Below are 15,000 nucleotides of genomic sequence, written 5' to 3' on the forward strand. Positions count from 1 at the left end.
ACGCTGATGGAATAACAAATAAGTGGGAGGAGTGGCAAGAAAGAGTCAAAGAAGCATCACCGGACATCATAGCTCTCACAGAAACCAAGCTTACAGGTATGATAACAGATGCCATCTTTCCAACGGGATACCAAATCCTGAGGAAAGACAGAGGGAACAGGGGGGGTGGAGGAGTGGCGTTGCTGATCAAAAATCGCTGGAATTTTGATGAGCTGGAGAGAGGAGATAGCGGAGAAGAAAGTGATTACATAGTGGGAACACTTCACTCTGGAGGTCCCAAGGTGGTAATAGCAGTGATGTATAACCCACCACAGAACAGCAGGAGGCCAAGGCAAGAGTACGACGAGAGCAATAGAGCGATGGTTGACACACTGGCTAGAGTGGCCAGAAGAGCTCATGCATGCAGGGCAAAGCTCCTGATCATGGGTGACTTTAACCACAAGGAGATAGATTGGGAGAACTTGGACCCACATGGGGGCCAAGATACTTGGAGGGCTAAGATGATGGAGGTGGTACTGGAGAACTTCATGTACCAACACGTAAGGGACACTACAAGAGAGAGAGGAGAGGATGAACCAGCAAGGCTGGACTTAGTATTCACCTTCAGTAGTGCAGATATCGAGGACATCACATATGAAAGACCCCTTGGGGCCAGTGACCATGTGGTTGTAAGCTTCGAATACACAGTAGAGCTACAAGTGGAGGGAGAAGCAGGAAGGCCAGGACGAATGAAGCCAAACTACAAGAAAGGGGACTACACAGGAATGAGGAACTACCTGAACGGGGTTCAGTGGGACAGAGAACTGGCAGGGAAGCCAGTTAATGAGATGATGGAATATGTAGCAATAAAATGCAAGGAGGCTGAGGAGAGGTTTGTACCCAAGGGTAACAGGAGTAATGAAAAAGCCAGGATGAGCCCATGGTTTACCCAAAGGTGCAGGGAGGCAAAAACCAAGTGTGCTAGGGAATGGAAGAAATATAGAAGGCAAAGGACCCAGGAGAATAAGGAGAACAGTCGTAGAGCCAGAAATGAATATGCACAGATAAGAAGGGAGGCCCAAAGACAATATGAAAATGACATAGCAGCGAAAGCCAAATCTGACCCGAAACTGTTGTACAGCCACATCAGGAGGAAAACAACAGTCAAGGACCAGGTAATCAGGCTAAGGAAGGAAGGAGGAGAGACAACAGGAAATGACCGGGAAGTATGTGAAGAACTCAACAAGAGATTCAAAGAAGTGTTCACAGAGGAGACAGAAGGGACTCCAGAAAGACGGAGAGGTGGGGCACACCACCAAGTGCTGGACACAGTGCACACAACCGAGGAAGAAGTGAAGAGGCTTCTGAGTGAGCTAGATACCTCAAAGGCAATGGGGCCAGATAACATCTCCCCATGGGTATTGAGAGAGGGAGCAGAGGCGCTATGTGTACCCCTAACAACAATATTCAATACATCTATCGAAACAGGGAGATTGCCTGAGGCATGGAAGACAGCAAATGTAGTCCCAATCTTTAAAAAAGGAGACAGACATGAAGCATTAAACTACAGACCAGTGTCACTGACATGTATAGTATGCAAAATCATGGAGAAGATTATCAGGAGAAGAGTGGTGGAACACCTAGAAAGGAATGATCTCATCAACAGCAGCCAGCATGGTTTCAGGGACGGGAAATCCTGTGTCACAAACCTACTGGAGTTCTATGACATGGTGACAGCAGTAAGACAAGAGAGAGAGGGGTGGGTGGATTGCATTTTCTTGGACTGCAAGAAGGCGTTTGACACAGTTCCACACAAGAGATTGGTGCAAAAACTGGAGGACCAAGCAGGGATAACAGGGAAGGCACTACAATGGATCAGGGAATACTTGTCAGGAAGACAGCAGCGAGTCATGGTACGTGGCGAGGTGTCAGAGTGGGCACCTGTGACCAGCGGGGTCCCGCAGGGGTCAGTCCTAGGACCAGTGCTGTTTCTGGTATTTGTGAACGACATGACGGAAGGAATAGACTCTGAGGTGTCCCTGTTTGCAGATGACGTGAAGTTGATGAGAAGAATACACTCGATCGAAGACCAGGCAGAACTACAAAGGGATCTGGACAGGCTGCAGAACTGGTCCAGCAATTGGCTCCTGGAGTTCAATCCCACCAAGTGCAAAGTCATGAAGATTGGGGAAGGGCAAAGAAGGCCGCAGACGGAGTACAGTCTAGGGGGTCAGAGACTACAAACCTCACTCAAGGAAAAAGATCTTGGGGTGAGTATAACACCAGGCACATCTCCTGAAGCGCACATCAACCAAATAACTGCTGCAGCATATGGGCGCCTAGCAAACCTCAGAACAGCATTCCGACATCTTAATAAGGAATCGTTCAGGACCCTGTACACCGTATACGTTAGGCCCATATTGGAGTATGCGGCACCAGTTTGGAACCCACACCTAGCCAAGCACGTAAAGAAACTAGAGAAAGTGCAAAGGTTTGCAACAAGACTAGTCCCAGAGCTAAGAGGTATGTCCTACGAGGAGAGGTTAAGGGAAATCAACCTGACGACACTGGAGGACAGGAGAGATAGGGGGGACATGATAACAACATACAAAATACTGAGAGGAATTGACAAGGTGGACAAAGACAGGATGTTCCAGAGATTGGACACAGTAACAAGGGGACACAGTTGGAAGCTAAAGACACAGATGAATCACAGGGATGTTAGGAAGTATTTCTTCAGCCACAGAGTAGTCAGTAAGTGGAATAGTTTGGGAAGCGATGTAGTGGAGGCAGGATCCATACATAGCTTTAAGCAGAGGTATGATAAAGCTCACGGCTCAGGGAGAGTGACCTAGTAGCGATCAGGGAAGAGGCGGGGCCAGGAGCTCGGACTCGACCCCCGCAACCTCAACTAGGTGAGTACAACTAGGTGAGTACACACACACCCACACACACACATACACACACACACACACCCACACACACACACCCACACACACACACACACACACACACACACACACACACACACACACACACACACACACACACGCACACGAACACACACACACACACACACACACACACACACACACACACACACGAACACACACACACACGCACACGTACTCATATACAACAGGCCTAGTGTCTAATCGACATGTGCCTAGGACAAAATGGTAACTAACACAGTAGCGACCAGTGAAGGGGCAGGGCCAGGAGCTATGAATCGACCCCTGCAGCCACAATTGTGTGAGTACACAGTTCCATACAAGAGATTAGTGCAAAAGATGGAGGCCCAGGCAGGTATAACAGGAAGTGGACTGCAATGGATCAGATAATACCTGACAGGGAGGCAACAACGAGTCATGGTAAGTGACGAGGTGTCAGAGTGGGCACCTGTGACGAGCGGGGTCCCACAGGGGTCAGTCATAGGACCAGTGCTGTTTCTGGTATATGTGAATGACATGGAGGAAGGAATAGACTCTGAAGTGTTACTGTTTGTAGATGATGTGAAGTTAATGAGGAGAATTAAATCGGATGAGGATCAGGCGGGACTAGAAAAGGATCTGGATAAGCTGCAAGCCTGGTCCAGCAACTGGCTCCTGGAGTTTAACCCCACCAAGTGCAAATTCATGAAGATCGGGGAAGGCAAAGAAAACCGCAGAGAGAGTACAGGCTAGGGGGCCAAAGACTGCAAACCTCACTCAAGGAAAAGAATCTGAGGCGCACATCAACCAGGTAACTGCTGCAGCATGTGGGCGCCTGGCAAACCTGAGAATAGCGTTCCGGTACCTCAGTAAGGAATCGTTCAAGACTCTGTACACCATGTACATCAGGCCCATACTGGAGTATGAAGCACCAGTTTGGAACCCACACCTGGTCAAGCACATCAAGAAATTAGAGAAAGTTCACAATTTTGCAGTAAGACTAGTGCCGGAGATAATGGGAATGTCATACGAGGAGAAGTTAAAGGAAATCGACCTGACGACAATGGAGGACAGGAAGGATAGAGCAGACATGTTAACGATACATAAAATACTGAGAGGATTTGACACAGCAACAAGGCGTCACAACTAGAAGTTGAAGACTCAGATGAGTCACAGGGATGTTAGGAAGTATTTCTTCAGTCTTAGAGTTGTCAGGAAGTTGAATAGTCTGGAGAGTGATGAGTTGGAGGCAGGATCCGTACATAGTTTTAAGAAGAGGTATGATAAAGTTGATAAAGCAGGGAGAAAGTGGACCTAGTAGTGACCAGTGAAGAGGCGGGGCCAGGAACCATGAATCGACCCCTGTAACCATATATAAGTGAGTACACAAGCACACTTTGATAATGGCATCCTCAGCACTTTGCCAGAGTACCTCAACAATCACAACGAGGACACTTAGAATTGTTGTCAAGAATAATTATTAACTACTGGGATACCTGGAGGTTACCTGGGAGTAGTCCCTAACTACTGGGATACCTGGAGGTTACCTGGGAGTAGTCTTTAACTACTACCAAACCTGGAGGTTACCTGGGAGTAGTCCCTAACTACTGGGATACCTGGAGGTTACCTGGGAGTAGTCTTTAACTACTACCAAACCTGGAGGTTACCTGGGAGTAGTCCCTAACTACTGGGATACCTGGAGGTTACCTGGGAGTAGTCTTTAACTACTACCAAACCTGGAGGTTACCTGGGAGTAGTCCCTAACTACTGGGATACCTGGAGGTTACCTGGGAGTAGTCTTTAACTACTACCAAAAATGGAGGTTACCTGGGAGTAGTCCCTAACTACTGGGATACCTGGAGGTTACCTGGGAGTAGTCTTTAACTACTACCAAACCTGGAGGTTACCTGGGAGTTGTCCCTAACTACTGGGATACCTGGAGGTTACCTGGGAGTAGTCCCTAACTACTGGGATACCTGCAGGTTACCTGGGAGTAATCGCGAATTACAGGGATACCTGGAGATTACCTGGGAGTAGTCCCTGACTACTGGGATACCTGGAGGTTACCTGGGAGTAGTTTTTAACCACTGGGATACCTGGAAGTTACCTGGGAGTAGTCCCTAACTACTGGGATACCTGGAGGTTACCAGGGAGTAGTCCCTAACTTCTGGGATACTTGGAGGTTACCAGAGAGTAGTCTCTAACTACTGGGATACCTGGAGGTTACCAGGGAGTAGCCCCTAACTACTGGGATACCTAGAGATTACCAGGGAGTAGTCCCTAACTACTGGGACACCTGGAGGTTATCAGGGAGTAGTCCCTAACTACTGGGATACCTGGAGGTTACCTGGGAGTAATCCCGAATTACTGGGATACCTGGAGGTTACATGGGAATAATCTCTAACTACTGGGATACCTGGAGGTTGGCTGTGAGTAGTCCCTAGCTACTGGGATACCTGGAGGTTACCTGGGAGTAGCCCCTAACTACTGGAATACCTGGAGGTTACCTGGGAGTAGTCCCTAACTACTGGGACTTAGAGGTTATCTGGGAGTAGTCCCTAACTACTGGGATACCTGGAGATTACCTGGGAGTAGTCCCTAAATACTGGGATACCTGGAGGTTACCTAAGAATAGTCCCTAAATACTGGGATACCTGGATGTTACCTGGGAGTAGTCCCTAACTACTGGGATACCTGGAGGTTACCTGGGAGTAATCGCGAATTATAGGGATACCTGGAGGTTACCTGGGAGTAGTCCCTGACTACTGGGATACCTGGAGGTTACCTGGGAGTAGTCTTTAACCACTGGGATACCTGGAAGTTACCTGGGAGTAGTCCCTAACTACTGGGATACCTGTAGGTTACCAGGGAGTAGTCTCTAACTACTGGGATACTTGGAGGTTACCAGAGAGTAGTCTCTAACTACTGGGTTACCTGGAGGTTACCTGGGAATAGTCCCTAACTTCTGGGATACCTAGAGATTACCAGGGAGTAGTCCCTAACTACTGGGATACCTGGAGGTTATCAGGGAGTAGTCCCTAACTACTGGGATACCTGGAGGTTACTTGGGAGTAATCCCGAATTACTGGGATACCTGGAGATTACCTGGGAATAATCTCTAACTACTGGGATACCTGGAGGTTACCTGGGAGTAGTCTCTAACTGCTGGGATACCAGGAGGTTACCTGGGAGTAGTCACTAACTACTGGGATACCTGGAGGTTACCTGGGAGTAGTCCCTAACTACTAGGATACCTTAAGGTTACCAGGGAGTATTCCCTAACTACTAGGATACCTGGAGGTTGGCTGTGAGTAGTCCCTAGCTACTGGGATACCTGAAGGTTACCTGGGAGTAGTCCCTAACTACTGGGACTTAGAGGTTATCTGGGAGTAGTCCCTAACTACTGGGGTACCTGGAGGTTACCTGGGAGTAGCTCCTAACTACTGGAATACCTGGAGGTTACCTGGGAGTAGTCCCTAGCTACTGTGATATCTAGAGGTTACCTGGGAGTAGTCCCTAATTACTGGGATACCTGTAGATTACCTGGAAGTAGTCATTAACAACTGGGATACCTGGAGGTTACCTGGGAGTAGTCTCTAACTACTGGAATACCTGGAGGTTACCTGGGAGTAGTTCCTAAATACTGGGATACCTGGAGGTTACCTGGGAGTAGCCCCTAACTACTGGGATACCTGGGGGTTACCTGGGAGTAATCCCGAATTACTGGGATACCTGGAGGTTACCTGGGAGTAGTCAATAACTACTGGGATACCTGGAGGTTACCTGGGAGTAGTCCCTAACTACTGGGATACCTGGAGGTTACCTGGGAGTAGTCCCTAACTATTGGAATACCTGTAGATTACCTGGAAGTAGTCATTAACAACTGAGATACCTTGAGGTTACCTGGGAGTAGTCTCTAACTACTGGGATACCTGGAAGTTACCTGGGAGTAGTCCCTAACTACTGGGATACCTGGAGGTTACCTGGGAGTAGTCCCTAACTACTGGGATACCTGGAGGTTACCTGGGAGTAGTCCCTAACTACTGGGATACCTGTAGATTACCTGGAAGTAGTCATTAACAACTGGGATACCTGGAGGTTACCTGTGAGTAGTCTCTAACTACTGGAATACCTTGAGGTTACCTGGAAGAAGTCATTAACCGCTGGGGTACCTGGAGATTGCATGGGAATAGTCATTAGACACTGGGATACCTTGAGGTTACCTTGGAGTAGTCTCTAACTTCTGGGGTACCTGGAGGTTACCTGAGAGTAGTTACTAGATGCTGGGATACCTGGAGGTTACCTGAGAGTAGTATCTAACCACTGGGATACCTGGGATGCATGGTAGGTAGTTTGTACAGCGCGTGGGGATGGATGGGAGGCTCTACCTATCCAGTGCTCTATGCGGTGTTATATCCAGTGTTCTATACAGTGTTCTACCCAGTGTTCAATTTAGTGTTCTATCACACAATATTGGAATAACTGCACCTCTTCTCACTAAGTTAATACCAACCATGTGTTACAGAATATTAAGTCACAATACCGTGACTGGAACAATACAAATAACCCTGACACAGGAGACTGGAACATATCACGACGTTTTGCTCTCACTTGGATCATTAACTAGTCGCTAGTGTGGCTAGTTAATGGTGCGAAAGGTAGCCATTACTTGCAGTCTCCAGTGTATGTGTGTGTTGTGTACGTAACGATGTGTTGAGTGTGTGTTTTTTGTGTCTTCTCCCCCCGTAGTAAGGACTGGGGGTCGTGCCTGGAGGACGAGCCTCCCCAGGTGGAGTACAGCTTCCCCCAGCTTCCACCTGGTGCCATGTACGACGCTGACCACCAGTGCCGCCTCAGCTTTGGATCTGCTGCCACGCACTGTGCCGGTATTGAGGGCACTGAAAGAGTGTGCCAGACTCTTTGGTGCCATCTAGACAACCGCTGCATCACCAGAATGGAACCAGCTGCCGAGGGCACCCAGTGTGGTAAACACAAGGTGAGTCTCACCACAAGTGTGGGTAACAGTGTGTGTGGGTGGGTAACAGCGTGTGTGTGTCTGAGTAACAGTATGTGTGTGTCTGGGTAACAGTGTGTGTGTGTCTGAGTAATATTGTGTGTGTGTGTCTGAGTAACAGTGTGTGTGTGTCTGGGTAAAAGTGTGTGTGGGTGGGTAACAGTGTGTGTGTCTGGGGTAACAGTGTGTTTGTGTCTGGGTAACAGTGTGTGTGTGTCTGGGTAACAGTGTGTGTGTGTCTGGGTAACAGTGTGTGTGTGTCTGGGTAACAGTGTGTGTGTGTCTGGGTAACAGTGTGTGTGTGCCGGGTAACAGTGTGTGTGTGTGTCTGGGTAACAGCGTGTGTGTGTCTGGGTAACAGTGTGTGTGTGTCTGGGTAACAGTGTGTGTGTGTCTGGGTAACAGTGTGTGTGTGTCTGGGTAACAGCGTGTGTGTGTCTGGGTAACAGTGTGTGTGTGTCTGGGTAACAGTGTGTGTGGGTGGGTAACAGTGTGTGTGTCTGGGGTAACAGTGTGTTTATGTCTGGGTAATAGTGTGTGTGTGTGTGTGTCTGGGTAACAGTGTGTGTGTCTGGGTAACAGTGTGTGTGTGTCTGGGTAACAGTGTGTGTGTCTGGGGTAACAGTGTGTGTGTGTCTGGGTAACAGTGTGTTTGTGTCTGGGTAACAGTGTGTGTGTGTCTGGGTAACAGTGTGTGTGTGTGTCTGGGTAACAGTGTGTGTGTCTGGGTAACAGTGTGTTTGTGTCTGGGTAACAGTGTGTGTGTGTCTGGGTAACAGTGTGTGTGTGTCTGGGTAACAGTGTGTTTGTGTCTGGGTAACAGTGTGTTTGTGTCTGGGTAACAGTGTGTGTGTCTGGGGTAACAGTGTGTGTGTCTGGGGTAACAGTGTGTTTGTGTCTGGGGTAACAGTGTGTTTGTGTCTGGGGTAACAGTGTGTTTGTGTCTGGGTAACAGTGTGTGTGTGTCTGGGTAGCAGTGTGTGTGGGTGGGTAACAGTGTGTGTGTCTGGGGTAACAGTGTGTTTGTGTCTGGGTAACAGTGTGTTTGTGTCTGGGTAACAGTGTGTGTGTGTCTGGGCAACAGTGTGTGTGTATCTGGGTAACAGTGTGTGTGTGTCTGGGTAACAGTGTGTGTGTGTCTGGGTAACAGTGTGTGTTTGTCTGGGTAACAGTGTGTGTGTGTCTGGGTAACAGTGTGTATATGTCTGAGTAACAGTGTGTGTGTGTGTCTGAGTAACAGTGTGTGTGGGTGGGTAACAGTGTGTGTGTGTCTGGGTAACAGTGTGTATATGTCTGAGTAACAGTGTGTGTGTGTGTCTGAGTAACAGTGTGTGTGGGTGGGTAACAGTGTGTGTGTGTATGGGGTAACAGTGTGTTTGTATCTGGGTAACATTGTGCGTGTGTCTGGGTAACAGTGTGTGTATCTGGGTAACAGTGTGTGTGTCTGGGTAACAGTGTGTGTGTCTGGGTAACAGTGTGTGTGTCTGGGTAACATTGTGTGTGTGTCTGGGTAACAGTGTGTGTGTCTGGGTAACAGTGTGTGTGTCTGGGTAACAGTGTGTGTGTCTGGGTAACAGTGTGTGTGTCTGGGTAATAGTGCGTGTGTGTCTGGGTAACAGTGTGTGTGTCTGGGTAACAGTGTGTGTGTCTGGGTAACAGTGTGTTTGCGTGTCTGGGTAACAGTGTGTGTGTCTGGGTAACAGTGTGTGTGTCTGGGTAACAGTGTGTTTGCGTGTCTGGGTAACAGTGTGTGTGTCTGGGTAACAGTGTGTGTATCTGGGTAACAGTGTGTGTGTCTGGGTAACAGTGTGTTTGCGTGTCTGGGTAACAGTGTGTGTGTCTGGGTAACAGTGTGTGTGTCTGGGTAACAGTGTGTTTGCGTGTCTGGGTAACAGTGTGTGTGTCTCGGTAACAGTGTGTGTATCTGGGTAACAGTGTGTGTGTCTGGGTAACAGTGTGTTTGCGTGTCTGGGTAACAGTGTGTGTGTCTGGGTAACAGTGTGTGTGTGTGTGTCTGGGTAACAGTGTGTGTGTCTGGGTAACAGTGTGTGTGTGTGTGTCTGGGTAACAGTGTGTGTGTCTGGGTAACAGTGTGTGTGTGTGTGTGTCTGGGTAACAGTGTGTGTTTGTGTGTCTGGGTAACAGTGTGTTTATGTGTCTGGGTAACAGTGTGTGTGTCTGGGTAACAGTGTGTTTGTGTGTCTAGGTAACAGTGTGTTTGTGTGTCTGGGTAACAGTGTGTGTGTGTCTGGGTAACAGTGTGTCTGGGTAACAGTGTGTTTGTGTTTCTGGGTAACAGTGTGTGTGTCTGGGTAACAGTGTGTGTGTCTGGGTAACAGTGTGTGTATCTGGGTAACAGTGTGTGTGTCTGGGTAACAGTGTGTGTGTATCTGGGTAACAGTGTGTGTGTGTCTGGGTAACAGTGTGTGTTTGTGTGTCTGGGTAACAGTGTGTTTATGTGTCTGGGTAACAGTGTGTGTGTCTGGGTAACAGTGTGTTTGTGTGTCTAGGTAACAGTGTGTTTGTGTGTCTGGGTAACAGTGTGTGTGTGTCTGGGTAACAGTGTGTCTGGGTAACAGTGTGTTTGTGTTTCTGGGTAACAGTGTGTGTGTCTGGGTAACAGTGTGTGTGTCTGGGTAACAGTGTGTGTATCTGGGTACCAGTGTGTGTGTCTGGGTAACAGTGTGTGTGTATCTGGGTAACAGTGTGTGTGTCTGGGTAACAGTGTGTGTGTGTGTGGGTAACAGTGTGTGTGTGTCTGGGTAATAGTGTGTGTGTGTCTGGGTAACAGTGTGTTTGTGTGTCTGGGTAACAGTGTGTGTGTCAAACTTCCTAACTTCCGTTTGACTCATCTGACTCTCCAGTTTCCAATTGTGACCCCTTGTTTCTTTGTCCCATCTCTGGAACATCCTGTCTCTGTCCATCTTGTCAATTCCTCGCAGTATTTTGTACGTCATTATCATGTCTCCCCTAACCCTCCTGTCCTCCAGTGTCATCAGGCCGATTTCCCTCAACCTTTCTTCGTGGGATATTCCTCTGATCTCTGGAACTAGCCTTGTTGCAAACCTTTGCACTTTCTCTAATTTCTTGACGTGTTTGACCAGGTGTGGGTTCCAAACTGGTGCTTCATACTCCAGTATGGGTCTGACGTACATGGTGTACAGAGTCTTGAACGATTTCTTACTGAGGTACCGGAACGCTATTCTCAGGTTTACCAGGCACCCATATGCTGCGGCAGTTATCTGGTTGATGTGTGCCTCCGGAGAAGTGCTCTGTATTATACTCACCCTAAGATCCTTCTCCTTGAGTGAGGTTTTCAGTCTTTGGCCATCTAGCCTATACTCTGTCTGCGGCCCTCTTTGCCCTTTCCGATCTTCATGACTTTGCATTTGGCGGGGTTAAAATCGAGGAGCCAGTTGCTGGACCAGGTGTCCAGCCTGTCCAGGTCTCTTTGTAATCTTGCCTGGTCCTCGTCTGACAGAATTCTCCTCATTAACTTCACATGATCTGTAAATAGGGACACTTCTCAGTCCGTCCCTTCTGTCATGTCACTCACATATACCAAAAATAGCACTGGTCCTTGGACTGACCCCTGTGGAACCCCGCTCGTCACAGGCACCCACTGTGATACCTCGCCACATACCATGACTCGTTCTTGCCTCCCTGTCAGGTATTCTCTGACCCATTGCAATGCCCTTCCTGTTATACGTGCCTGATCCTCTGTCTTTTGCACTGATCTCTTGTGAGGAACTGTGTTGAAGACCTTCTTGCAGTCCAAGAAAATGCAATCTACCCACCCCCCTCCAGTAGGTTTGTGACACAGGATTTGCCTTCCATGAATCAATGCTGGTTGTCGTTTATAAGCTTGTTCCGTTCTAGGTGCTCCACCACTCTCCTCCTGATAATCTTCTCCATGACTTTGCATACTATACACGTCAGTGACACTGGTCTATAGTTTAGTGCCTCGTTTCTGTTTCCTTTCTTAGAAATGGGGACTACATTTGTCGTCTTCCATACCTCAGGTAGTTGCCCAGTTTCCATGGATGTGTTGAAGACTGTGGTTAGTGACACATATAGCATCTCTGCTCCCTCTCTAAGAACCCACGAAGAAATGTCCTCTCCCACCACCTTTGATGTATCAAGTTTACTTAGGAGCTTCTTCACCTCCTCCTCGATTGTGTATTTCATCCAAGACCTTACTGTCTCCACTGTAAATAATTCTTTAAATCTCATGTTGAACTCCTCACATGCTTCTTGATCGTTTCTTGTGAGCTCCCCACCTTCTTTCCTCAGCCTGATTACCCGGTCCTTGATTGCTGCCTTCCTTCTGATGTGGCTATACAACAGCTTCGGGTCAGACTTGACTTTCGATGCTTATCTGTGCATACTCGTTTTTGGCTTTTATACTGATCTCATTATTTTCCTGGGTCCTTGGTCTTCTGTACATTTTTCATTCTCTAGGGCACTTAGTTTCCCACCCCCCTACATCTTTGGGTAAACCAAAGGCTCGTGCTAGTCTTCCCATTATTTCTGTTGCCCTTGAGAATAAACCTTTCCTCTGCCTCCTTGTATTTTGATGTTATGTAGTCCATCATTTCGTTTACTGACTCTCCTACCAGTTCTCTTTCCCACTGTACCTCCTGCAGGAAGTTCCTCATACCCGTGTAGTCCCCCTTTTGTAGTTTGGCCTTTCTCATCCTACTGCTGTTACCCACTCCACTTGTAACTCTACTATGTACTCAAAGCTCAGAACCACGTGATCACTAGTATTGAGAAGGTTCGTGGAGATTTGATGGTTGGAGTTAAACACAAGTCGTTGGGTGTTAATGCTTATATTGCAGACTGTGATAAGGGAGAGCCCAAACTGCCTGTCCTGTCGCCTGCTAGGCCTATGGGGAACTGAGGCCGATGCAGCGCTTCCACGCACTCATTCGGCATCACGTGGCGTCACACAAACTAGTCACTGGGCCTAGCAAGGGGTCGTGTATGTAAAAAATATGGATGGCACCAACTATGACACCCAGACAACATATACATATACAGGGGATCAGAAACTATGCTGACACTAGCTCCAAGGGGCCTTTCATATGTGATGGCCTCGATATCCGAGCTACTCAGGGTGAACACGACGTCCAGTCTTGCTGGTTCATCCTCCTCTCTCTCTCTGGTAGTGTCCCTAACATGTTGATGCATGAGGTTTTCCAGTGCCTCATGTGTGTGTGTGTGAGTAACAGTGTGTGTGTACTTGTGTGTGAGTAACAGTGTGTGCATACTTTTGTGTGAGTAACTGTGTGTGGATAACAGTGTGTGTGTCTGTGTGTGTGTGTGTGTAACAGTGTGTATGTGTGTGTGTGTGTGTGTGGGTAGCAGTGTGTAAGTAACAGTGTGTGTGTGTGTGTGGGAAGCAGTGTGTAAGTAACAGTGTGTGTGTGGGCAACAGTGTGTGTGTCGTTACAGTGTACTCACCTAATTGTGGTTGCAGGGATCGAGACTCAGCTCCTGGCCCCCGCCTCTTCACTGAGTGCTACTAGGTCCTCTCTCTCCCTGAGTGGGTAACTGTGTGTGTGTGTGTGTGTGTGTGTGTGTGTGTGTGTGGTTACAGTGGTGTCCTCACCACTGGTGTGTACCACTGCCCACCATTGGTGTGTCGTTACAGTGGTGCGCGTCAGGTCAATGTGTGACCATTGGTGAACGACCCGCCGCTATCCATGGTAACTGGGGTAGCTGGTCGTCGTGGTCGTCATGTAGCAGGTCGTGTGGTGCCGGTGTCTCCAACGCTCACAGGCACTGTGACAACCCCGCGCCTGCCAACGGTGGCAAGTACTGCACTGGAGACCGCAGGAAGTACCGGGTCTGTAACACACAGGTGAGTCACTGCTCATCACTGTTACTAGGTACACCTGTAACACCCAGGTGAGTCACTGTAATTAACGTCACTAAGTACACCTGTAACACCCAGGTGAGTCACTGTAATTAGCGTCACTAGGTACACCTGTAACACCCAGGTGAGTCACTGTTATTAACGTCACTAAGTACACCTGTAACACCCAGGTGAGTCACTGTAATTAGTGTCACTAGATACACTTGTAGCATCCAGGTGAGTCACTGAAATTAGCGTCACTAGGTACACCTGTAACACCTGTAACATGCAGTTTTTTAGTTACATCTATCAAGTACAGTGTCACCTGTAACACTTGTAACACCTGTAACACTGTAGTACTTCCACACCACCAGAGTACTGACAGGGAGAGTACTGACAAGGGTGAATGCTAACAGGGAGAGTGCTGATGGGGTGGGTGCTGACAGGGAGAGTACTGACAGGGAGAGTGCTGACGAGGGTGAGTGCTGACAGGGTAAGTGCTAATAGGGAGAGTGCTGACAGGGAGAGTACTGACAGGGTGAGTGCTATCTGGGAGAGTGCTGACAGGGTGAGTGCTGACAGAGTGCTGACAGGGTGAGTGCTGACAGAGTGCTGACAGGGTGAGTGCTGACAGAGTGCTGACAGGGTGAGTGCTGACAGGGTAAGTGCTAATAGGGAGAGTGCTGACAGGGAGAGTACTGACAGGGTGAGTGCTATCTGGGAGAGTGCTGACAGGGTGAGTGCTGACAGAGTGCTGACAGGGTGAGTGCTGACAGAGTGCTGACAGGGTGAGTGCTGACAGAGTGCTGACAGGGTGAGTGCTGACAGGGTAAGTGCTAATAGGGAGAGTGCTGACAGGGAGAGTACTGACAGGGTGAGTGCTATCTGGGAGAGTGCTGACAGGGTGAGTGCTGACAGAGTGCTGACAGGGTGAGTGCTGACAGAGTGCTGACAGGGTGAGTGCTGACAGAGTGCTGACAGGGAACAATAGAGTGACTTACCCATTTTTTTCATCATATTTAAAGTACCGTTGTTGCATTACTAACAACAGTCCTGTTGTTGTCTTCCGTTAACAGGAGTGCCCGGAGAACGGGGTGAGTTTCCGGGCAATACAGTGCTCGCAGCACAACCAGCAGCCTTATAAGGGCGAACACCACAACTGGTTACCAGTCATGTTCGACCGTAAGTATTATCAGTGTATGTGAGGGCGCTTCTGC

General features: G+C 48.5%; 1 protein-coding gene across 1 annotated transcript in view; it reads left to right on the forward strand.

The window, feature by feature from the left end:
- The window catches only part of LOC128685248 (A disintegrin and metalloproteinase with thrombospondin motifs 6-like), a 267,981-nt gene that overhangs the window by 197,918 nt on the left and 55,063 nt on the right, over window positions 1–15,000 (forward strand). Inside the window, exons 10-12 of the mRNA XM_070082935.1 lie at window positions 7,659–7,905; window positions 13,580–13,789; window positions 14,860–14,965. Coding sequence (XP_069939036.1) covers window positions 7,659–7,905; window positions 13,580–13,789; window positions 14,860–14,965 — 563 coding nt within the window. The remainder of the gene's footprint in view (window positions 1–7,658; window positions 7,906–13,579; window positions 13,790–14,859; window positions 14,966–15,000) is intronic.

The sequence above is a fragment of the Cherax quadricarinatus genome, chromosome 8 (assembly GCF_038502225.1).
Source record: "Cherax quadricarinatus isolate ZL_2023a chromosome 8, ASM3850222v1, whole genome shotgun sequence".
NCBI lineage: Eukaryota > Metazoa > Arthropoda > Malacostraca > Decapoda > Parastacidae > Cherax > Cherax quadricarinatus.